This window comes from Dendrobates tinctorius, unplaced genomic scaffold, assembly GCF_039654945.1.
Source record: "Dendrobates tinctorius isolate UK_male_01 unplaced genomic scaffold, ASM3965494v1 ptg000028l, whole genome shotgun sequence".
Taxonomy (NCBI): domain Eukaryota; kingdom Metazoa; phylum Chordata; class Amphibia; order Anura; family Dendrobatidae; genus Dendrobates; species Dendrobates tinctorius.
This window is the reverse complement of record NW_027361696.1, coordinates 65,887,806-65,911,954: the sequence shown is the minus strand read 5'-3', so window position 1 is coordinate 65,911,954 and position 24,149 is coordinate 65,887,806. Positions and strand designations below refer to the sequence as shown.

At 40.8% G+C, this 24,149-nt stretch overlaps 1 protein-coding gene across 12 annotated transcripts in view; it reads left to right on the top strand.

Moving 5' to 3' along the window:
* Positions 1-3,768: 3,768 nt before the first annotated feature.
* LOC141085483 (voltage-gated potassium channel KCNC1-like) overlaps positions 3,769-24,149 on the top strand; it is a 142,604-nt gene continuing 122,223 nt past the window's right edge. For 8 of the 12 annotated variants that reach the window (XR_012231315.1, XR_012231316.1, XR_012231314.1 and 5 more), the window contains exons 1-2: positions 4,328-5,037; positions 9,712-10,722. Coding sequence is in view for 9 of the 12 variants with exons in the window: in XM_073570881.1 (XP_073426982.1) it covers positions 10,123-10,722 (600 nt within the window). In the remaining 3 variants the exon portion in view is untranslated. Of the gene's footprint in view, positions 3,909-4,327; positions 5,038-5,092; positions 5,479-9,711; positions 10,723-24,149 lie in introns of those variants that run through there. The other 4 variants (XM_073570876.1, XM_073570877.1, XM_073570875.1 and 1 more) reach the window with 4 other exon arrangements.

Genomic DNA, 24,149 nt, shown 5'->3' with positions numbered 1-24,149 from the left:
CAGTATCACACAGGATAGGATTAGATACACGGCTCATCAGACAGTAACACACAGGATAGCATTAGATACATGGCTCAGAAGACTGTATCACACAGGATAGGATTAGATACATGGCTCAGCAGACTGTATCACACAGGATAGGATTAGATACACAACTCAGCAGACAGTAACACACAGGATAGGATGAGATACACAGCTCAGCAGACAGAAACACAGAGGATAAGATTAGATACGCATGTCAGCAGACAGTAACACACAGTATAGGATTAGATACACGGCTCAGCAGACAGTATCACACAGGATAGGATTAGATACACGGCTCAGCAGTCAGTATCACACAGGATAGGATTAGACACACGGCTCAGCAGACAGTAACACACAGGATAGGATTAGATACACGGCTCAGCAGACAGTATCACACAGGATAGGATTAGATGCAAGGCTCAGCAGACAGTATCACACAGGATAGGATTAGATACACAGCTCAGCAGACGGTATCACACAGGATAGGATTAGATACACGGCTCAGCAGTCAGTATCACACAGGATAGGATTAGACACACGGCTCAGCAGACAGTAACACACAGGATAGGATTAGATACACGGCTCAGCAGACAGTATCACACAGGATAGGATTAGATGCAAGGCTCAGCAGACAGTATCACACAGGATAGGATTAGATACACAGCTCAGCAGACAGTATCACACAGGATAGGATTAGACACACGGCTCAGCAGACAGTAAAGGCCCCGTCTCACTAAGCGACTTACCAGCGATCCCGACACCGATATCAAGGTGTCAGGATCGCTAGTAAGTCGCTATGTGATCGCTGGTGAGCTGTCACACAGACAGCTTCACCAGCGATCAGCACAGCGATGCCGAGCGCCCGGCATCGCTGGCCATCCTGTAAAAAATAGAATCAAAATAAAAAATATAGTTATTCTCACCATCCGACGTCGCGTTCAGTCATCCCGCCTCTCTCCACGCTCCGGTCCCAGTGATCCTTTGCATGAATGACTGCGAGATGTCACGGTCTCGCGGGATAACAAAGTCTCGCGGTCATTCGTGCAAAGGATCACTGGGACCGGAGCGTGGAGAGAGGCGGGATGGCTGAACGGGACGTCGGAAGGTGAGAATAACTATATTTTTTATTTTTTTTATTATTTTTTACACCTGATCGCTGGTCTCCCGCTGTCACACACAGCGATGCGTGCTGGCCAGCGGGAGACCAGCGACCAAAGAAATGTCCAGAGGTTTCTTGCAGCAATCAGCGATACCGGCAGGGGGGCCGCTCGCTGATCGCTGTCACACACAGCGATCTCGCTGGTGAGATCGCTGTTACGTCACAAAAGTTGTGACTCAGCAGCGATCTCGCTACCGAGATTGCTTAGTGAGACGGGGCCTTAACACACAGGATAGGATAAGATACACGGCTCAGCAGACAGTATCACACAGGATAGGATTAGATACAAGGCTCAGCAGACAGTATCACACAGGATAGGATTAGATACAAGGCTCAGCAGACAGTATCACACAGGATAGGATTAGATACACGGCTCAGCAGACAGTATCACACAGGATAGGATTAGATACAAGGCTCAGCAGACAGTAACACACAGGATAGGATTAGATACACTACTCAACAGACAGTATCACACAGGATAGGATTAGATATACGGCTCAGCAGACAGTATCACACAGGATAGGACTAGATGCACAGCTCAGCAACAGGATGTGCCAAAGGAGAGGACATTTTCATTCCAAGAATTCCACTCATTCCATCTGATTTGCCTTTTGATTTTAAATGCCTGCAGTTTCCATTGCAATGTCCATTAACAATGCTCATGGACAGTCCTTGCAATTAGTAGGGATCGATTTGCAATCTCCATGCTTTTCTCATGGTCAACTTTACGTGGTCTGTTCAAGAGTTAGAACTGCCAAAAATCTGTTCATCTTTGCACTGAAAGGAAAAACCAAAAATGTTGTTGATCAAAAGGCTCTTGAATGAGCTGAAAATAAAATAATATGAATACTTGGGTAATCGTTTAGCTAATTTGTGTTGCAAATCTGTAGTGCTGAATATATGATGTGAAATGTTTTTATGTGCAATATAATCGTTATAATTTGTTATAGTTAACCACAGTTAGTTACTATGCCCGGGCAACGCTGGGCTCTTCAGCTAGTATAAGAAAAATACAAGCAAATATATACAAGTAAATATATAAGTAAATACAAGTAAATATAAGAGGGTGGTGGCCCACCGGGGGATTCTCTGGTTCTTCCGTGGGCCAGTCCAAGCCTGAGAGAAGGTTTCCTGCCACTGTGAGGCAATTTTTGTAGAAGTGATCATATTTTGCACAGTCCTTTCTTTGGCTTCATTAACATTTAGTTTAGCAAAATAAATTACTCATTCTGTGTTACTAAAAAATGGAGTCTTAAGAGATATTTTTAATTTTGGTATGGACTTCCACTAAAGATGGTGAGACCCAGACATTATCTTGGTCTGTCTGCAGAGGCATTATATTAGTTCAAGAAGCAATAGAATAGGGAATAACTTACTGAGAACCGGAGTCAAATTGATGAAAATGCAGCTCTGGAACTGGGAACCGGACAGAGTAGAACCCAAATTTGAATTGATTGGAGGTGCGCATGCTCGACCATCACGTTATTCATTGTCTATGAGACTGCTTGAAATAACAGAGTTCTGTCGTGGGCTTTCTCCACCAGTCACATACCCAATAAATACTGTGGAGGCAAGTGCACCTTTGCTCTTTGCAGGACCCAGGATCTCTGGGTTGTCCCAACAGTCCAGTCAGACCTCAGTAAGTTATCCTCTACCTTATGGATCGCTTGACTAGAGGATAAATTATGATTTTGGGAATAACCCTTTTTTAACATTTTCCTTAACAAACTAAGAAGAAACTGCATGACATGATCTGTTTTTGTACGCTCCCAATGCACAATGAATGTTTGTATAATTGTGAATGAGATTTCCCTAAAACTTTTTTACGTTCAATCTTAAACAAATTAACCGGCACTGGATATTTCACCCTTTGCTATGCAAATCTGCACCTTTTGTGCAACAAATGATCTCATGCAGAAATTCTGCTCCAGAAAAGGCCTGTGGGGAATGTATCTTTAGGGTGGGACAACACAGAGGAAAGCCTCAGACAAGTCGAGCGACTAAAAATATTTATGTGACTTGCCATTGCTCAATTATTTTCTAGCTGTGAAAAAAAAAGGCAGATAACATACAATAAAGTCTGCCGGGGCGACCTGTGAACTAAAGTTCAACATTGATGGATGCTATGGTCACAGTAGGTTGTGAATCGCAGTGTGATCCCATTGTATGCATAGACACACTGCAACACCACGCTCTTCATGTCATACAAAACTGGCTCCCCAAAAATGACCATTAGTGCCCAGTATGACCCATTAGTTTGTGAGCTCTTATGGCTAGTGCTCCTTTCCCTACTTATCTTGCTATTAAACAATATGAGCTGCTCCTTTTATTATTGTAATTATTTGACCCCCCCTGCATGTAGCAGCACAGGAGCACAGATTAATCATTAATACAAATATTACTTGCACACTTCCCTGGTCTTGCATTCCTTGTGATTATCATCCCATAAAAAACTCTTAAGTGAAAATCTGCGGACTGTTACCCCTTCATAAGGACCCAAGCTGCAGATTATTCCAGGTTTAACCCCTTACCTCCTGAAGTGCTGTAGGGAACCTCCCTGCAGTAACGTCCCCATGCTCGCTTCACTCCAGCCGGTTTCCAATGACACATTCCACACGGGTCTGAGGATACAGAATATCATTTTTCCACAGTTCACGTTAATAAAGCAGATACAGATGGACGACCCTGACTGTCGTAGGCTGCACCTGCTTCTCTCATTCAATAGGTAAGTGACTTTCTATGTGGCAAACATAACCCTGACCCCTGGAGCTTGCAATCAAAATGTTACCAATGTCATGAAGCATTCCCTTTATGGGTCTCTAACAAAGATAGGATGCCCTATCACCAGCAGTCGATATAATAGAGAATATACAAGAAAATCTAGTGCAATTAGTAATGTATGTGACTAGCCTCTAAATTATGGACTAAGACACCCCATACATTTCACCTACGTGTTTCTTAACAGGATCCTAACACAACTCTACAGCATTTCTTTGTAATTTCCCTTAAGGTGGCTCTTCTCCCGGATTCACTTCTGTACAATGGTTATTAATGCAGCACTAATACTATCATTCACAATGTATCCTAAGCTGATGAGAAAGGTGGGGGCACGATCGGTTCCCCCATCTTGCTTTCCTGCATTACCCAAGAAGCCACGCTTCAAGACTCCTTGCAGAAACTGCTACAGGTGCAGCATGCTGGAGTCTGTCCTCTGCTGCTCGGCGGTGCTGCTTTCTTGCTCGCTTGCAATCTCCCCCTTGTCTGGGTATAATCCTATAAAACAATTCCATCATCTGGTTGGGAATGAAGAATTAAAGAAAAAAGGTTGAAGATTGATAATCCACCTTAATGAGGCGATGATGTCATAACACTGTCTGCAGTAGACTGGGCACAACCCCATTCTGCATCTTTCAAGCTGGGGAGAGACACACAGGCTCAAACCATTCTTTTTTTTTTTTTTTTTTTCTTTTCCATTTTTTTTTCTTGATACCTCCCATTCTTTTTGACACGGCGGCACCAGCAGGCCGGGCAAGGCGACAATATTAATCCCCTTCTGCGATCAAGATGATGATACCTTTTTCTCTATAGAATTCCTTTATTTTTTTTTTTCTTCTTTTTTTTTTTTTCCCCCCACAATTTTTCATTCACAAAGAAGCTCGTGCTGGAGGCAACGTTAGCTGCTAATCTCGTTACGTGTTCCTGTTTTTTTTTGTTTTTGGGGGGGAGGGGGGAATTTAAACCAGAAAAAGGTAACGCAAATCTATTTTACAGGTTGCATGGAAGAATGTCTTATTTTTGCAAAGGGGGCAACTTAGGCAAAGGACCTGTTTGAAGGCATAAGTGCCCATTTATCAGTAAGTACTGCATGTCGGCTATTTCTACCTTAAGGGGGGGTGGGCTGGATATAGGGGGGAATGGTGCAGTAAACCATGGAGCTGAGGATTTCTGGGGCTAATGTGCCTTCCGTATAGACAGAATGAAGCAGCCATTTATTTCTATAAATCCTTGACCGTATGACATTATCCATTGACTTGATAGAGTTGCTGAGGCTGGAGCTACTTGTAGATGGCTAGAGGGATGCACCTGCTGCTGCTATGTCTTTACTTGCTGCCATTCAGTGCAGTGATAATAGCCATCCTTGCAGGCTGGAGGACATTCTATCCTTTTCACTATTTGGGCAATGCAGCACAAGAAGGATGGGGGATGACACTCACTATTAACCTTTTGTTGACCGCTCACGATCAGGCAAATGCAATGTGACCCATTGCCCTTGCAGGAAGCCAGTCTGCAGCATGGTAGGAGACACTGGATTGAAGATTAGTATATAGCATTGCAGAGATTGGAAGAGCAGCAGGGTCCAGGGCTACTTCTGTATTCCAGTAACGCATTGGACTAGGCAGCAGTATTGATTCAACACAGTCTTGTTATGTTATAGGCATTGTGCGATATTTAGAGCATCTTAAATTATCCTAGAAGAGCAGGAGATGGCAGGGTGACTTTCCACAGGCCTATAGGGAAGCAGACGTTTTATTATTCACATGGTGCATCTTATGTCGCAGACGGCGTATAGTCTTAAACTTGCGCAAAGTTTTGCATGCCTATAATCCTTTAATCATTATATAGTTCTGGGAGGGGGGGCTGCAAGTAGCATGATGAGTTATGGGTATGGGGCAAGCGATGCAGGTGACAGGCATGGTGTCAGGTCCAGTGGCTTATGTGGGAGGGGGGATAAGGATGCCATTGGTAGAGAACATACTATAAGTAATGCAGTCTTCTGACACTATAGAGGCAGCTATGTACAGTACATGGAGATTATGTGCTAAGATGCTCAATGGGCAGGACGGAAAGATGTAGACACCATAGCATCTTACTATATTGCAGCCAATTATATTCTTCATGTAATCAAAAAGGCCATTGGTGATTTGCTGGAATGAGCTGGGGGTGTCTTATAATACTACCGCAGAATAGCAAAATAATATCGTACAGGCAGTGAGCATATGGATAATTTAGTAACCATGCAACTCATATGGATGGATAGATGATCGATAGATGATAGATAATAGATAGATAGATAGATAGATAGATAATAGATAGATATGGGATAGATAGATAGATAGATATTGGATTATGTACAGGCAGAACCTGAACCTCTAGACAGCTTGTATAAAGTATTGCATTGATATATTTCAGAAGTAGTGAAGGTAAAGTTGTGCCTCATTGCATACTATTGATTTAATTAGCTAGATAATAGATAGATAATAGACAGATAATAAATAATAGACAGATAATAGATAGATAGATAGATAGATAGATAGATAGATAGATAGATAGATGATAGATAGATAGATGATAGATAGATGTAAGTATGGATAATAGATAGATAAATAGATAGATATCGGATAGACAGATAGATAGATAGATAGATAGATAGATAGATAGATAGATAGATAGATAGATAGACTATGGGATAGATAGATAGATAGATAGATAGATAATAGATAGATTGCTCAAAAAATGCATAGCTAAAAAATAATACAATTTGCATGTAATTTTTTGGCATGTGTGTGTATGCAAAATGGATAACTATTGGGCCAGGTAGATCCACAGATAGATAGCTACGACTATATGAGTTAGAGATTTGCATAGGTAGATAGATTGATTCACAGACAGATAGATATTGCAGTGTGCAGGTATTCAAGACTGAAGACTAATGACTAATCGATTTTTGCTCTCACCCCCTCTGGGCTTCTTATTCCATTCTGATCTGTCTTATTTAGATCCCAGGGCTGCACATACACACAGAGAATCGTGGGCACTAGAGAGGCTGATGCAGCTCTGCAGCCTCCATGTCTGATCATGCAGCAATCTGGCCCCTTCCCAGGGACAGTCAGTGGCTGCTCTGCTCCCCTCTACATTCCCTATCACCACCATCCTGTCTCTCTCACAACAATCGCCATTTCTCTCTGGCAGTTTCCTTACCGCAGTGCCTACACTTGAGTGCAGGATGGTAACTACACTCCATCCATCCCATCCCCCATTCTCCTACAGAAGCTAGTCTTGTGGAAAGGGTTTGAGAGATGCTGAGAGCAAGATTCAGGTGCCTAGAAGAACTCAGAGCAGAACACAACAGAGCTGATTATAGCAGGCTGCTGGATCGCAGGGCATCACTGCAGGCACATTACCATGTCTGTGCGAGTTGTAATAGTACCATTAATATAGGAATATTCTGCAGAGATGGTAAAGGGCGAATCATTCACTGAGTGGCTGAGCAAGGACAAGTGTGGGGATATTTTCTCTGCAGGCTCCTCTCTCTCTCTCTGTAACCTACAGCTCTCCTTGAGGTCCTGATGCTGCAAAAGCATCAAGTTAATCAGAATTACAGTACAGAGGAGATGATGGAGAGAGAAAGGATAGAGAGTGCAAACCACTAAGTGTGTGTGCTGCATTACTGATCCAATCATCCATCATCCATCTACCATCCAGCCATCCATCTTCTCTATTATCTATCTATTATCTATATCTATCTGTGTATTATCTATCTATGTTTCCTAAGATATATCTATATACAGGTAAAGCAGACTGCATAGCTATACAAGACTACAAAAATTGTCATTTATCTACATTATGATTGCTGCTCTTTCAAGATTATATATACATTATATAGACAGTCCTTGGCTGTATAGTCCCTGTACTATAGAAAGATACCTAGATAGATAATAAATAGATAGATAGATAGATAGATAGATAGATAGATATTTTAGGTGTAAATCATGATAGATAGATAGATAGATAGATAGATAGATAGATAGATAGATAGATAGATACAAAATAGATGATAGATATTGTAGATTAAAAAAATTGTAGGTAGATTAGATACTGCAGATATAAATGGTAGAAAGAAAAAGAGATAGAAAATATGAAGTATTAACATACATGATCAACAGATAGATAGATAGATAAAGAAAAAAGTGAAAAGCAGCACAAGAAACAAACATAGGGTGCAAAGTCTTCCCAGGTATGTACCAAACCTAGTAAATATAGCCACAAAAATGGAAGCAGCACACCATAATAGAATAATTCATGTGCAGTTTAATAGCCGATCTGGCGTGTACGGCTTGAAAAAGGTCCACATTTTTTGGGACCGAAACGTCGCCAGATGGGCTATTAAACTGCACGTGAATTATTCTATTATGGTGTGCTGCTTCCATTTTTGTGGAGATGATAGATAGATAGATAGATAGATAGATAGATAGATAGATAGATAGATAGATAGATGGATAGATACATAAAATAGATACATAAGAAAATAGATCAATAGATAGATAAGAAAATATGATAAATTTAATATAGTATATGGACAACTTATATAGATAGAGCAGTACCTATGGGAGATGAATAGACAGAAGAGGATAGAAAAAAATATGTGCGCCTTGTATTATCTGAATGAAGACACTATGTTTGCACAGTAGAGTACCTACATACCTACATACAGTACAGTACCTACACACTTACATACAGTACCTACACACTTACATACAGTACAGTACTTACATACCAACATACAGTACAGTACCTACATACCAATATACAGTACAGTACCTACATATCAACATACAGTACAGTACCTACATACTTACATACAGTGCAGTACCTACATACAGTACAGTACCTACATACCATCATGCAGTACAGTGCCTACACCACACAGGCTGTTAGCCTCAGGACTCGAACAAGCATACACTATGATAAATTTCCCTTGCATCAGCAGAAAAGACACATACACAGGAGCAGCCACAATACAGCAGCACATGATATACAGGAGCTTGTCTTGGAGACCATGTCATCATAGTGCAGAGCCACAAGATCACTTACCTTATTACTGCTCAGCATATTGATCATGCAAGAAAAAAGCCCACTCAGCCTTTTGCTACCTGACTGCACAGCACCAAAACAGCCCCCATCAGAGACTCCTAATATTGCAGTGGAGCATATGCAGTGTCAGTAGTAAAATCTACCCAATTAACAGACCTATACATAAAACTAGACTCCTAATTGTATCCAATTTAACCAGTAATTACATATAACCATCAATACATCATACATACTATATGCCATAGTTGGGGAATGCACAGATAATAAATATTGAATTACGATTATCCCATATTGAATGCAGCAAAATTAATTAGCAAAATGTGTAAAATTAATACTGTCGATATAATTAACTCTCAATACTGACTCTTGAAAGTAGTATTAATAGGATTATTGATCATGCACTAAACTTTGTGGGTCAAATAGAGTACATGAGAAACCTAAGAGACAAAAAGAAAACAGCATAAACATAAAAACTATAAAAGTCTAGCCCATATTGTGAATGGTATCTGCAATGAGAAGCATGTGTAGAGGTCTAGACATCAGCCAGGCATGGAAATGATTACATGGGGAAATGAGATGAGGACCTCAATGATGATGTTGATGATGTTGTTGAAAAAGAATAGTAGTAAAATAAACCTGTCTGTTTCCTGTTACAGATTTCCAGCAGAAGCAAATCCATCTGTGGATAAAGTATTCATCCAATGTCCTTCCTTAGTCTTCCAGCCTCAATGCTAGCAGCAGACCCTTTGTAGACTCCTAGGAGCTATCTAGAGATACATCTATTTTTCTATAGAGAGGTCTATATGAAGAACTGACTATAGCTGGACCCTTCTTGCAGCTTTCAGTACTAAGTCTCTTCTTTTTGGGGAGGGGGGTGCAGAGAGTGAGTGAGGAAGAGAGAGAGGGGGGTTGGTTGGATTGTGTTGGTGCTGAAGCTGAGGGTGATGACGTTTCTACAGTGAAGCCACACGATTCGATGTCCTAGTGAAACCTGATCTCTACTTGCGGATTTCTCCAGGAAAAAAAAAAAAAAAGAAGGAAACGAAAAAAAAGCATCCAAGGCACTTATGATCAGCTCAGTTTGTGTTTCCTCCTTCCGCGGGCGCAAGTCTGGTAACAAGCCTCCTTCCAAGTCATGTTTGAAAGGAGATATGGGCAAAAACGAGGACAGCGACAAGATTGTCATTAATGTTGGTGGCATCAGGCATGAGACCTACAGGAGTACCCTCAAAACCTTGCCAGGAACCCGACTTTCCTGGCTCACAGAGCCTGATGCCTTCAGCAACTTTGACTATGACCCCAAGACTGATGAGTTCTTCTTTGATAGGCATCCTTCAGTCTTCGCCTATGTCTTGAACTACTATAGGACTGGCAAGCTTCATTGCCCTGCAGATGTCTGCGGACCCCTTTATGAGGAAGAGTTGGCTTTTTGGGGGATTGATGAGACAGATGTGGAGGCTTGCTGCTGGATGAACTATAGGCAGCACAGAGATGCTGAGGAGGCGCTGGATAGCTTTGAGACCCCTGAACCCACAGAGGAGGAGGAAGATGGGGATCTGAAAAGACTCTGCCTTCAGGAAGATGGGAGAAAACTGAGCTGGTGGAAAAAGTGCCAGCCAAAAGTTTGGGCTCTTTTTGAGGACCCTTACTCTTCCAAAGCTGCCAGGGTAATGTATCCCACTCCTTTGCGTGTACTAATCACATTGTTTACGATTACTGAGCGGTTATTTACAAATATGTCAGTTTGAATTCAAAACACTGAATCTTTTGTTGACCGTTAGAATTTGCAACGTTCTAACTGCGAGAGTTACACAACGTTCGATCTGCTAAAAACTGCACTTCCTCCTGTGTACAGTAGATGTCGCTGTCCAATTGCAATATACAGAATATCAAAGTTTCCTAATTAATGTTATACATTACTCTTAACCCCTGCAGCTTTTAAGGCATAATCAGTGCAATAAATGCCCCGATATGCCCGATTATCAATATTTTACCAGTGCATGCATGCACCATATGAGATATATAGGGATATGTGCATGAACTGAAGCTGCAAAGTACAATGTGGATACTACTAGGGAACTGGGGGAGGGCAAGATGGGGACCTGCACTGCAGTGGAGATTGTAAAAGGGTCTACATGCCGTGAAATAGATCTACAGCTCACTGAATTGCATTTGGATTTTAGCCTGTATATAAAATCCAGGTTGTTTTATCAAGTAAAAAAAAAAGAAAAAGCAGTTGGATTATCTTGTCTCTATTAAATTCAGGTTTTGCTGAGTGAATTGCAAGGCACAACTGGACCATGGCTATATTTTCTGACATAATTAGATTTGTATCCTTCTCTTGAAGGAAAGCTAGACACACAAAAACAATAATGCGATCAAGTAACTGCAAGATTAAGACACTTCTATTACAATGTATCTTTCTTACTGAAAGAAACATGGTGACCTATTCTCACCCATGTCAGCAGGACTGGATTGAGCAATTTATAATGGCCTTATTCCTTGCAATATGGAAACAATTTGCCATGATAATAATATTCTGCAAATCACATTTGCCTGTAAGAAAGATATAAAAGGTCAGTTGTGCATCTACTTAGTCCATTATAAATGCCATAATGCTGGAAGCAATGCTATGGTACAAAATGGAGAGAAGGCATGCTGTGCTAGCTTTCAACACTAGGGTGCGCACTTCTTTCAAAGAAGTGGGAAACTGCAGCAAGAATTTCAGCTAACTCTGCAGATTCCCCCCCAGCCCCCTCCTACAGCTTTCTCTTCAGATTAATTATCTATTGTCTTGTACTGTAAACCGTGAAATGATTAAAGTCCATAGCACTAGGCATAAATAATCAACTGGCAGAGGAATTAAAAACGCATTTAAGGGTGTAAGATTAAATCACAATTTAAGAATAAAAAAGGAGCATAATAGAACTGGGCATTAGTAAAATATGTCAGTATTTAATCAATGCACAGAAGCACCAGCTACCTATTCTTAGTGATGGACACATATAATGCATGAAAGCCTCTGTAAATCAGCATGTAAGGCATTTAGCAGTATTGGAATCAGGATTTCAGGATTTTTGTTTTTTTATTTGCTTTGGGACGTATGGCTATGTGTCCCAAACAGCACACAGTGTATACTTACAAGAATTCCCATTAAATCTAAAAACCTAATCTCTATGGATGTAGTCATTTGCTCCCTGTTATCAGCCAATAGAGGGAAAGAAGAGACCAAGATTGACTTTAGTGCTCTTTCAAGGGGATATTGGCAAAAAGTCCATGAACACCACTTCATCTCACATATCTGCACCTTGCGGAGATATATATATATATATACAGTATATGTATATATATATATTTATATTTAGTGCACACACATACAATATATATATATAACATGATGAGAACCTACACTGTGGTCTTGTAGGAGGGTCTGCAAGTAATAAAATTCCATTGAGATTAGATATAGTTCCAATGTAATTATATATATATATATCTTAAAATGGACTTGCAGACACAGATATCTCACTGATCAGATTGATCTTGCAGATCAAATTGGTCCTTGAAGGTTAGATTCAATTCTTGCTAATCTGTTTTGATCATCCCAAATTAAACCTTACTATTTCCTTTAAGGAAGTTTTGCAGCTTGTAGACAGGCTGAATACATGTGGGAATTCCCTAACAAACAGGTATTCCACACGTATTCAGGCTGTCCAGCAGTCACAAATCATGCAGATGAGACGGCGAAATGTAAATCTCCGAGCACGCCAAAATACTCGGAGGACACCCGAGAATGCTCAGGAAAACCCGAGCACCGAGTATACTCGCTCATCACTAATAGGCACGTTAAATAGTGCAGTGCTCCTTTAAGGCCTGATCTTAATGGGATGTTAGTAGTTATCTCCCAGCTTGGGAAGTGTTCAGCAATGCGTCTGTGAGCTGTCCGCGGTGCTGAGGCAAAACTGCAGTGCTACAATTCACAGGCTCTGCAAATACAGCTCCTTTTAAGGTTATCCATGGCGGCCCAAGAGCCCTATGAATGGAAAAAAGATGATAAATGCATCCTTCTATAGACCAAGCCAGAACCTGCACATCCTCACTAGATACTATGAATTCTATTATAAATAATATAACGCTGCTATAAATAGGGTTTAAAATTGAAGATAATAGATGGACCACAAGTTTGTGATTTCTATCTATCTATTCATCTATATTATCTATCTATCTATATATCCATCTATCTATCTAATCTATCTACTATCTATCTATCTTCTATCTATTCATCTATATTATCTATCTATCTATCTACTATCTATCTATCTTCTATCTATCATCTATCTATCTATCTAATCTCTCTATTATCTATCTATCTATCTATCTATCTATCTATCTATCTATCTATCTGTCTATCTATGTATCTATTTATCTACCTATTAACCCTCCCTGTCATTTGCACAGGACTATTACCTTAGTAGTACACCCCAATGCAGTTTCCAAGAGTTAGATAACACATTCAGCTCCACTACATCTGGGCATTACAATGAAACAGATGCTACTTATTCTAGATAGAAAATGACAGGAATCAATAGACAAAGAGAAGGAGAGAGAGGGACAGTCTCTCTGGACTTGTAATCTTGCAATTTGGGGGTCATTCCTATGCCATTTGCATTACTACAGCATATTGCAGGCACATGCGGCAGATTTTAATTTCCTGGTGTATTGGGAGGTTGGGGGGGTCAGGATTTAGTGCAAGGCTATACATCATTTTATAAAGTATAACCAGGGCTGTGTCAAGGTTCCTTTCCCTAGAAACAATGGTGTTTCCCATTTTCAGTATCCCTAAATAAAAGGCGTTAAATTGTCCATGGTTCATTTGTTAGAAACCTCTGGGAGAAAATTGCCTCTAGGAAGTGGAGCAGCCTCTAGGAATGTCTCCAAGGCAGCTGTATTGATTGCGGATAGAGATGGATTTTTATGCGGCCCTGAATATATTTTATTCACTTGCACCGCTGTAATAAATTATACATGGGTGCTATTGTACATATCACATTCCCACAAGTCATAGTGAGCGCTCAACATTGTTATCTCAGGATGCAAGGTAAAGCATCTGTGATGTGAGCCACAGGGGTCCTTATTACTGTATTCACGGACATAGGTCATATTGGAGACAGGGATGTGGTGTGTCATGTACCAATCACATCAGATGGATGGCAAAGCAAGCAAGGGCAGGTGTAGCTGAGATGAATTTGTCACTAAACTGCTTCTTTTGTATGTCATGTTCATCCAGTAGGTTTACCTGCAGTCCTATGTAAGAGTCCAGTCATACTAACACCCTGACTTCTGTTGCCCTGTGACGTACCCACCTGTGAAATAATAATCCCAGTGAGTTTTCCGCAGTTTTTTAAGGATATTTCCAGGGTCACAAATGCCAGAACCTAAGCTAAAAAGGGAAGATACATTAGGCCACATTCCCTAATGCTGTCTACTGAGAAATTCTGCAGTGGCAAAAGAAAACGAAGTGCAGTAAAATCTGCAGCGTAAATTGACATGCTGACAGATTCCAATTCTGCAGCTTCGCTCAGTTTACGTTGCAGATTTTCTTATTTTTAAAACCTCATCCACAATGGTAACAAAGTGATTTTTCTGCCCGAAAATATCCATAAGGAAAATCTGTGCGGCTTTAACGCACATAGTCATTGTGTAAACTAGGTCCAGGTGCTCTGTAGATGACACACATTCATCACAGTTGTCCACATGTTGCAAAAGATTCTTTTTCACTTACAGCAATTCTTAGTTGGCTTATTTTAAACTTCGCTACACACATCGCCTTTAAGTCTTTCCTCAAATAACTGGGGCGTACAGTCAAAAATCTGGAAAAAATTAGAATTAATTTTTGAGCTGAAAAAAAAAAAAACAGCAATCTATTCAGGGCGTAATCTGCTTCTTGAGCAAGTTTCAAAACTTTTGCATCAGAATTTTGGAACTAAACAGGTGCAGATTCTTTAATAAATGTGAACAGGAATATCGTGCATAGGACCTAAATCCCCAGATAATAATGTAATATGATAAACCGCTGCCACTAAACGTCAAACTCAATCCCGCTACGTATGTCGGGCATTGAAACAATATACAGTAGCATTCTGTCACATAATACAGGAATTCTGCCATTTCTGTTACTTTGTATAATAACACATGGACAGATAAACAAACATCCAGATGTCGGTAATCTGGATTAAGCAAAGAAAAAAAAACATTAATCTGAAGATCTGTACAGTGGAGATTTACTGAAATACAAGGAGCGAATAATCTCAATAATTACCCAGATCTTTCCTGTGTTGTTGACTATCCCTCCTGGTAAAGGTTTAGCGTTTCCTACTAATAAAATGCCCACTTACTGTAATAGTTTTCCATGGAGCTACATTTCCTTTAATCCAGATTTATCAGAATTTTACTATATGTAGTGAAAATTTGCCACAAGACCACCCCCTAATATAGACCAGATATTCCTCCTTTGTGAAGACCATTTTTAAGGGATCAGTTAAAAAAAAAGTTTCCTTGTATTCTCTTTTTTTTACCAATAAACCGATTAGTACTTAATACAGATACCAATTGATACAGATCATCTCCCATACTACAGTTCTTACTGGTCCATAGATATCAGATCCCTTCCGTATAAAGCCTTCAATCTATAATAGCTCACTAATATTCCCTGAACTTTAAAAGGATTTTCCCCCAAAAAGTGAATTTGGTAAGATATGACAGCTATGACCCCCTCCTTAGTCCAACTCAGCTGCACAATATAATATATTGCAAAAAGCATTCTTGTAAAGTCCCATAACACCTGTAGAAAGGTTTTAGCAGTCATAAAGGGTCTCAGTTTTGAGTCCCATCTCATAGTCATTATCAAATCTTCTTTGGACCAAACCATTTTAAAAAGGTAGTAAAAACCCATTAATAAGAGGGCAGATGTCCTCCATTTAGGAGAGTGGCTCTGGAGGACACAAACTGCCCATTAATTTAATTGAACACTGTGTAATGCTTCATATCTCCTGTGGGGGCGCTGCAGGGTAATCGAACAATTGCTGACAAATTCCCTGCAGATTACAATGACCCAGCATTGTGGTCAGCTTTATCATCACAAGATATATGACTGGATAAATACCGGGCTTATAAATAAACCTTTACAGTGGGGGAAATAAGTATTTGATCTCTTGCTGATTTTGTAAGTTTTCACACTGACAAAGAGATAGAATATCACAAATAAAATCCAGAAAATCACATTGTATAAATTATATAAATTTGTTTGCATTTTGCGGTGAGAAATAAGTATTTGATCCCCTACCAACCATTAAGAGTTCTGGCTCCTACAGACCAGTTAGAGACTTCTAATCAACTCGTTACCTGCATTAAAGACAGCTGTCACCTTTATAAAAGACTCCTGTCCACAGACTCAATTAATCAGTCAGACTCTAAGCTTCACAACATGGGCAAGACCAAAGAGCTTTACAAGGATGTCAGGGACAAGATCATAGACCTGCACAAAAAGCAGGAATGGGCTACAAAACCATAAGTAAGACGCCGGGTGAGAAGGAGTCAACTGTTGGTGCAATAGTAAGAAAATGGAAGAAATACACAATGACTGTCAATCGACATTGATTTGGGCCACCATGTAAAATATCACCTCGTGGGGTATCTTTGATCATGAGGAAGGTGAGAGATCAGCCTAAAACTACACAAGGGGAACTTGTTAATGATCTCAAGGCAGCTGGGACCACAGTCACCAAGAAAACCATTGGTAACACATTACGCCGTAAAGGTTTAAAATCCTGCAGTGCCGTCAAGGTCCCCCTGCTCAAGAAGGCACATGTGCAGGCCTGTCTGAAGTTTGTCATTGAACTCCTGGATGATTCTGTGAGTGATTGGGAGAAGGTGCTGTGGTCAGATGAGACACAAATTGAGGTCTTTGGCATTAACTCCACTGGCCATATTTGGAGGAAGAGAAACGCTGCCTATCACACAAAGAACACCGTCCCCCTGTCAAGCATGGAGGTGGAAACATTATGTTTTGGGGGTGTTTCTCTGCTACTTCACCGCATCAATGGGAGAATGGATGGAGCCATGTACTGTAAATCCTGAGTGACAACCTCCTTCCCTCCGCCAGGACATTAAAAATGGGTCGTGGCTGGGTCTTCCAGCAAGACAATGAGCCAAAACATACAGCCAAGGCAACAAAGGAGTGGCTCAAAAAGAAGCACATTAAGGTCATGGAGTGGCCTAGCCAGTCTCCAGATCTTATTTCCATAGAAAACTTATGGAGGGAGTTGAAGCTCCGGGTTGCCAAGCGACAGTCTCAAAATCATAATGATTTAGAGATGATCTGCAAAGAGAAGTGGACCAAAATTCCCCCTGACATGTGTGCAAATCTCATCATCAACTACAAAAAAAAAGTCTGACTGCTGTGCTTGCCAACAAGGGTTTTGCCACCAAGTATTAAGTCTTGTTTGCCAGAGGGTTCAAATACTTATTTCTCGCTGCAAAATGCAAATATATTTATATAATTTATACAATGTGATTTTCTGGATTTTATTTTTGATATTCTATCTCTCAATGTTAAATTTGATTAGTAAGGAAGGAGAAAATAACATTTCCTACATTCAGCATCATGGTGAATTTTGGGTCCATTCACAAAGCAAAAAATCCCGTGCACAGATCAAATATTGCAGCACATTGGGTCTCTGTGCAAAATTCACCTGTATACTCTTTTGCTGCTAGAGGACAGTGCCCCCATAAGACCTCATACTATGATTTTAGGACATTGCGTATAAAATCAGAGACCCTCGGAGGTACACTATGACTTGTAGCAGTCTACGAGGGGCGCCTGAAAAGTTCGAGGCCCACCCATGAAATGTTTTTTGCATGGTCTTGTTTTTCAATGCAATATGTTATTTAGTTAGTTGAATGGTCTCCTGAGCAATCTGGATTTATTTTGATTTTTTTTGTTTCCGTTACAGCGTTTTAAAGTTGGGTCGCAAGGCTGAAATATGGAAATGGAGAAGTTGGCAAAGTTCACACATCGGCTGTTGCAATGGCTGCAATTCCACCTTCCACCAAGGTGCTTTTTCATCTGTGGGAATAGGTGATAGTCCGAGGGAGCCAAATCAGGGGAATGGGGTGGGTGCTGAAGCAGTTGGAAACCACAGGAGTGAATTGCAGCAGCCGATGTGTGAACTTTGCCAACTTCTCCATTTCCATATTTCAGCCTTGTGACCCAACTTTAAAATGCTGTAACGGAAACAAAAAAAATCTAAATAAATCAAGATTGCTCATGAGACCATTCAACTAACTAAATAACATATTGCATTGCAAAACAAGACCATGCAAAAAAGATTTCATGGGTGGGCCTCGAACTTTTCAGGCGCCCCTCGTATAGGCACCATATTGTGGGTCTATAAACCAGGACCCCGTGCAATGGACTCTAGGCTTGGACTAGACAGCGACTGACGTTACTTGGAAAGGCAGCTCTGTTCTACACTCTTACAGGTGGATCTCCCGCCATTTTTGTGGGAAATGTGTGATTGACTGTAACGGCGTAGACTGATTTAATGAATTCTAGCCATTGCAATCTTTTGGGAGTCAATATTCAGAGAGTCAATATTCAGCTCTTTTGCATATTTTGTATCACTGCCTTTTTGTAGTTCAGTGAATATGCAGCGTTAAATGACCACTGACTGGCAACATGTTTGCCGGCCATCGGTTATTTCCTTGCCTCTAGTAATAGCCTGTTTAGGCAAGCTGATCCCACTGTAATAGATCGTTCAGTGCCATTGTTCTCGGTAGCACAAGTCCTGTTTACACAGGATAACGTGCTGCCGAGAACGATGATCTCCTGTGCAAACCAAAAGATCTCTTCACCCGATGATGGAGTATTTTGCACGTTTATTAGCATACTGTTTAGACTAAAAGATGACCAAGAAACAAGTATTCCTAGGAAGGTTAATTCCCGCCAATCATGTTCTGTACGCAGCTTGCTTGCTATACTGTAGTAGTGTGCTGCATTATGCAGCATTGCAGTATCTCTCAGGATTTCTCCCGGCTTGGCGATTCTGCAGGTTGCCAGATATACGTAGACATCAAAGACAAGTAATGGGGGAATTGAATGCAGAAAAAAGGCTTCAATCCAAATTTTGAATTTACTTCTATTTTGCATACTACCAACATATTTTGATGCGCTGTACACACAATATGAGGCATAGCGTTAAAAACCTAGGCTCCAGGGAAAAATCTATAACAGGGCCCCCAGCATTCTGGTGTCCTCTTATGTGGTGTGTGGATGAGGGCTCAGGTTTTGCCACAACCTCTGTACTCCCTATAACTAAACACATCACATTGACAGATAAGGACACCTGTGCAAGAATAAAATATGAGCACTTTGCAGTCCAATAGCTCATCATAATGCACAATTCCATATGTTCTGGAGGTGGCGGTGACCCCCTATACCTCTTGAGCCCCTTTGCCCAGGTTTCACCAGTAATATGTCCTCCCCTGACTACATCCCTGCTCTTTATCTCACGCAGCCACATTCTAGGGCAATGGACGTAGCTCTCCATCTATCACAAAACGACATCTCCCAGCATGCACTGGTAGTTCTGATATTGAGTTCTGACAAGCTGGAGATTCATACTAGGATCTCTTGTGTATCTGCCATAGAGGAGCTTCACCAAATTCTGCCTGGGAATTAGGAGCCCTGAGTGCCATGTGCATGTAAATTGGCCACACTTCTGCTTAGATTTGCAGCCATGTGGGTACTTTGTTCTAGTAGAGAATCTCTATAGCAAAGCAAATCTCAGGAGGGTGGGCTGGAACACATCCACAGTGGGTGACATGGTCTATTAGGTTTTTTTTTAAAGTCTCACGGAAGACAAAAGGGCACAATTCTGACTTTACTATGGGGTCCCCATTGTCTACAACCAGTTTCATACACAGCTAATTAAAGGGGTTAACCAAGCTTTAAAGGGGTGTTTCTAGAATCAAAATGATCACCTATCCACTAGATAGGTGATGTGTGTGATCACTGGGGGTCCCACTGCTGGGATCCCTTTTGTTCAAGAGAAGTAGATAGCTAAGCACTGTATAGTTTTTGGCTATCTTCATCAGTCCCATTCGCTTTAATTAAAGCAGCTATACTCATTGGTGACCACTACTCCATTCACATTGGGGATCCCCATTCTTGTAAAGCAGATCAGTCCTAATGATCTGCACTTATTACTATGACTCCTCTCCTTTACAAAAATGGACGTCCTCTATTTAAATGGAACAGTGGTGACAAATGTCTGAAGATCCTATAAACACACATACGTTGTGAAATGGAAGACCCCTTTATGGACTGTTAATGAGAATATGTAACAACTACGTTCCAACAGAAATATATTTATGAAATCTTCCTTCTGCCCAAAGCATCAGATTAAGGTCACGTAACGTTATGTATCTATAAATGAAACATTCCCATGTTGGGCCACTCATTCAGTAATGACGTCACGTGACCTCCCTGCAGCCCCCCCCAGTCACTGATTGCCGAGTTTACATATTAATTTATTGCTATATAAGAAATGTTCTCATATATTAAAGCCATTAGATGATAAAGCCGCCCATTCACCCTGGGAGTGAGAAGTCGCTGTACATTTCTCTTATGATACAGGGATCCCACCTGCTGCCCTATGTTTGCCTCCTGCGGCCTCCTCCTTCGTCTCACCGCTTCCTTCCCTGTCCTTCCTGCGGAATAGGAAAGGCAGGTAGTCGTGGGATAGACTCTCCATTGCACTGCACTCCCCATGCCACTACAAAAGAAGGAGAAAAGGAACTATGATCTAAGTCAAGGAGGCCAATGGAGGACACCAGGTAGAGTCACTATATAAGAGAAATGTATATTCCCTTCTCAGTCCCTGGGTGGAGCATTGCTTTAAGATAATCTGCCTTTCCTGCAGCCCACAGACAATAGATGCCAGGCTGACATATTGCCCCTGCAGGATAGGATACTGTGGTCACATGACAGTCATGCAGCCTATTGTTATTGGAAGATAAGGTCACATGACATGCCCTCAGTCTACAGTTATTGGATGAAGCGGTCACATGACTTTCCTGCAACCTTCAGTTATTGGATGCTGAGGTTACATTAATCTGTCTATCTATCTATCATCTACAGTATCTATTATGTATCTATCTATTATCCATCTATCATCTATCTATCTATCTATCTATCTATCTATCTATCTATATATCTATCTATCTATCTATCACATTCCTGCAGCCTACAGTTATTGGATGCTGAGGTCATTATGTCACTATAGATAGATCTCTAGATGTTATCCATAGACGTGTGGTTTATCCAATAATATAGACCAGGATTTCCATCAGATTTTTCCAGTACGTGTATCATATTAATTTACATATATGATTGCAGCAGATATGGAATCACTTTAATTACTTTATCATTTTCCATCTTTTTTTTAATTCACATTTGTGCTTGGTATTTAATTTGCCAAAACTTAGCTTCAGACTGTTATCAGAAAGATGGGTGACTGTGGATGTAAAGCATTAATTATGAATCAGGACACAATTTGGCCTTAAGTAAAACTTGCCTGCATACTGATGCAGGATGGAAGGCAAGCTTCTGCAGTCTTCATTAATCAGGTTTTAATGATTTTTAAATAAAAAATAAATATATATTTCCTATTTTGCAAGCTAATATGATCAAACTATTACCTGCAAATATAATGACTTTAGTACTGTACAGATTTCCATAACTCATAAAAATTAAAGCCTCCTATTCGCCCTAATTAAAGATTCCCTTTTTGTCTCTGCTTTTATTTTTAGCATCAGCCTAGAGGTATGTTATGTCATCATGGGAATGATTGTGTCTCCTTATAACCGAGAAGAAATTCTCAGGATGTAGTCAGAGCCCTTCATGAAGATAGATAGATAGACAGATAGATATAGAGATAGCTGGATAGATAGCTAGATAGATACATAGATAGATAGATAGATATTGGTTTATGTACAGGCAGAACCTGCACCTCTTGATAGCTTGTATAAAGTAATACATTGATATATTTCAGAAGGAGTGAAGGTAAAGTTGTGCCTCATTGCATACTATTGATTTAATTTTTGTACTTGTAAAATTATAGGTTAGACGTTTGGGAATATAGTATATGATATACAGTATATGAATAGTATTTGTAAGATCTATTTATCTATCTATCTGTCATAGGTTTTCTACTCATTCGGTTGCATTTGAGATAGGCATAGGAAGCGGTTTCAGGAAAATGTCCAGGCTGGTTTATTAAGACTCCATAAACCGGCACTGCTGCTGCTACCATAGCTGTTGTTGCTGTAGATTAGCCTGCACTAGTTACAACTCATTCATGTTGTCGACTTTCACTCCTGCAGTCGCTTTTACCCTGGAAATGCGGTATCTCTGCGGCAGTCACACTGCCTCTCTGGATTAGTCCTTGCTTCTAGCACCAATTGTAGGGTTTCTTTTCACTCAGTTATGTTTCAGGTAGGCACAGGAAGCGGTTACCATAAAATGTCCATGCTGGTTTATTAAGGCTCCATAAACCGCTCAGGAAGCCAAATAAAAGACAGCCTTTTCCGGCACAAAGTGAAACACAAAATAAATAGTTCATACAGTAATGTGGGTTCCCCACTTGGATTAGTATTCAGTTCTTGGGTGCTTAGCAAAGACCAACACACTGCAGATCTACACACCTCCAGTCACATACACTGAATGAGACAACTGGTCTCCATTTTTTTTTCCATACCATGCCCCCGAAGTGGGAATATGTGAGCAGCTAGTACCACCTATCTCTTTGACTGCTTGTAAACCCGGCGCTGATGTGCCCTATTAATTCTCTCAGCACTATACTTCTGGAGCCTGCTTTATCGGTTTTACATCACCAAAGCTACCAACCTCCATGATACATATGTTCTTTTAAGGACCTGTCCCGCAGCCATCTTATATACCCCCCCTCTGCCCAAAACCAGGGGGCTTGTCACCTTCTACAATCAAACAGTTGACCCTTGACAGTGTGTCAGTTTTGCCATGCAGTTTCCCAGGTCTATGCTCTACATGGAAGCTAAAATTCTGAAGTGCTAGGAACCACCTGGTTACATGGGCACTGTTCCTCTTCTTCTCATTCATTAACCTCAACTTTGTTATGGTCTGACACTAGCCTGCTAGCCTGAACTTCCTACCTAAGAGTTAATATCTTAGAGTGTCCAACAACCACTTGATGGCCAAACATTCATTCTCCACTATAGAGTAATTCTTCTCACAGGATGACAGCTTTCAACTTAGATATATTATGGGGCGCTCTTCCTCGTTTACCTCTTGTGATAAGACAGCACCCAGCCTGACTTCTGACACATCTGTTTAGACCAAAAACTCATTACAGAAATCGGGTGCCACCAACACTGACTGTCTACACAGGGCTATCTTCAGTTCCTGAAAGGCAGTCTCAAGTTCTTGAGACAACTTAGCCATAGTCGATTTTGTTCCTTTAAGGAGGTCCGTAAGAGGGGCAGCTATCATGGCAAAGTTAGAGATTAACTAGCGGTAGTAGCCCATGATGCTCAGGAGCACCCTGACCTGCTTCTTTGAGAGGGGTTGTGGCCAACTCTGGATCACGTCAATTTACTTAGGACTTTACTTCACCCCCACCTACGTCATAGCCCTAATATTTTGCTTCCTCCATGCCCATGGCATGTTTCTTCGGGTTTGTGTAAAACCTTGCCTTCCGTAGAGCATCAGGTATCGCCTCAATTTTGCTCAGATGGCTTCCCTAATCCTGGTTGAAGATCACAATGTCATCCAGGTAGGCCACTGCATACTTCTTGTGGAGAGCTAGGATCTGGTCCATGGCTCTCTAGAAGGTGGCCGGAGCTCCTTGCAACTCAAATGGCATCCTTGTGGACTGAAAACAACCATCTGACATTGAGAAGTCCTTTTCCTTGATATCTTAAGATATGGAATTTTGCCAATACACTTTATTGAGGTCAAGGGTGGTAATATATATGGTCGGACCAAGCCTTTCAATCAGTT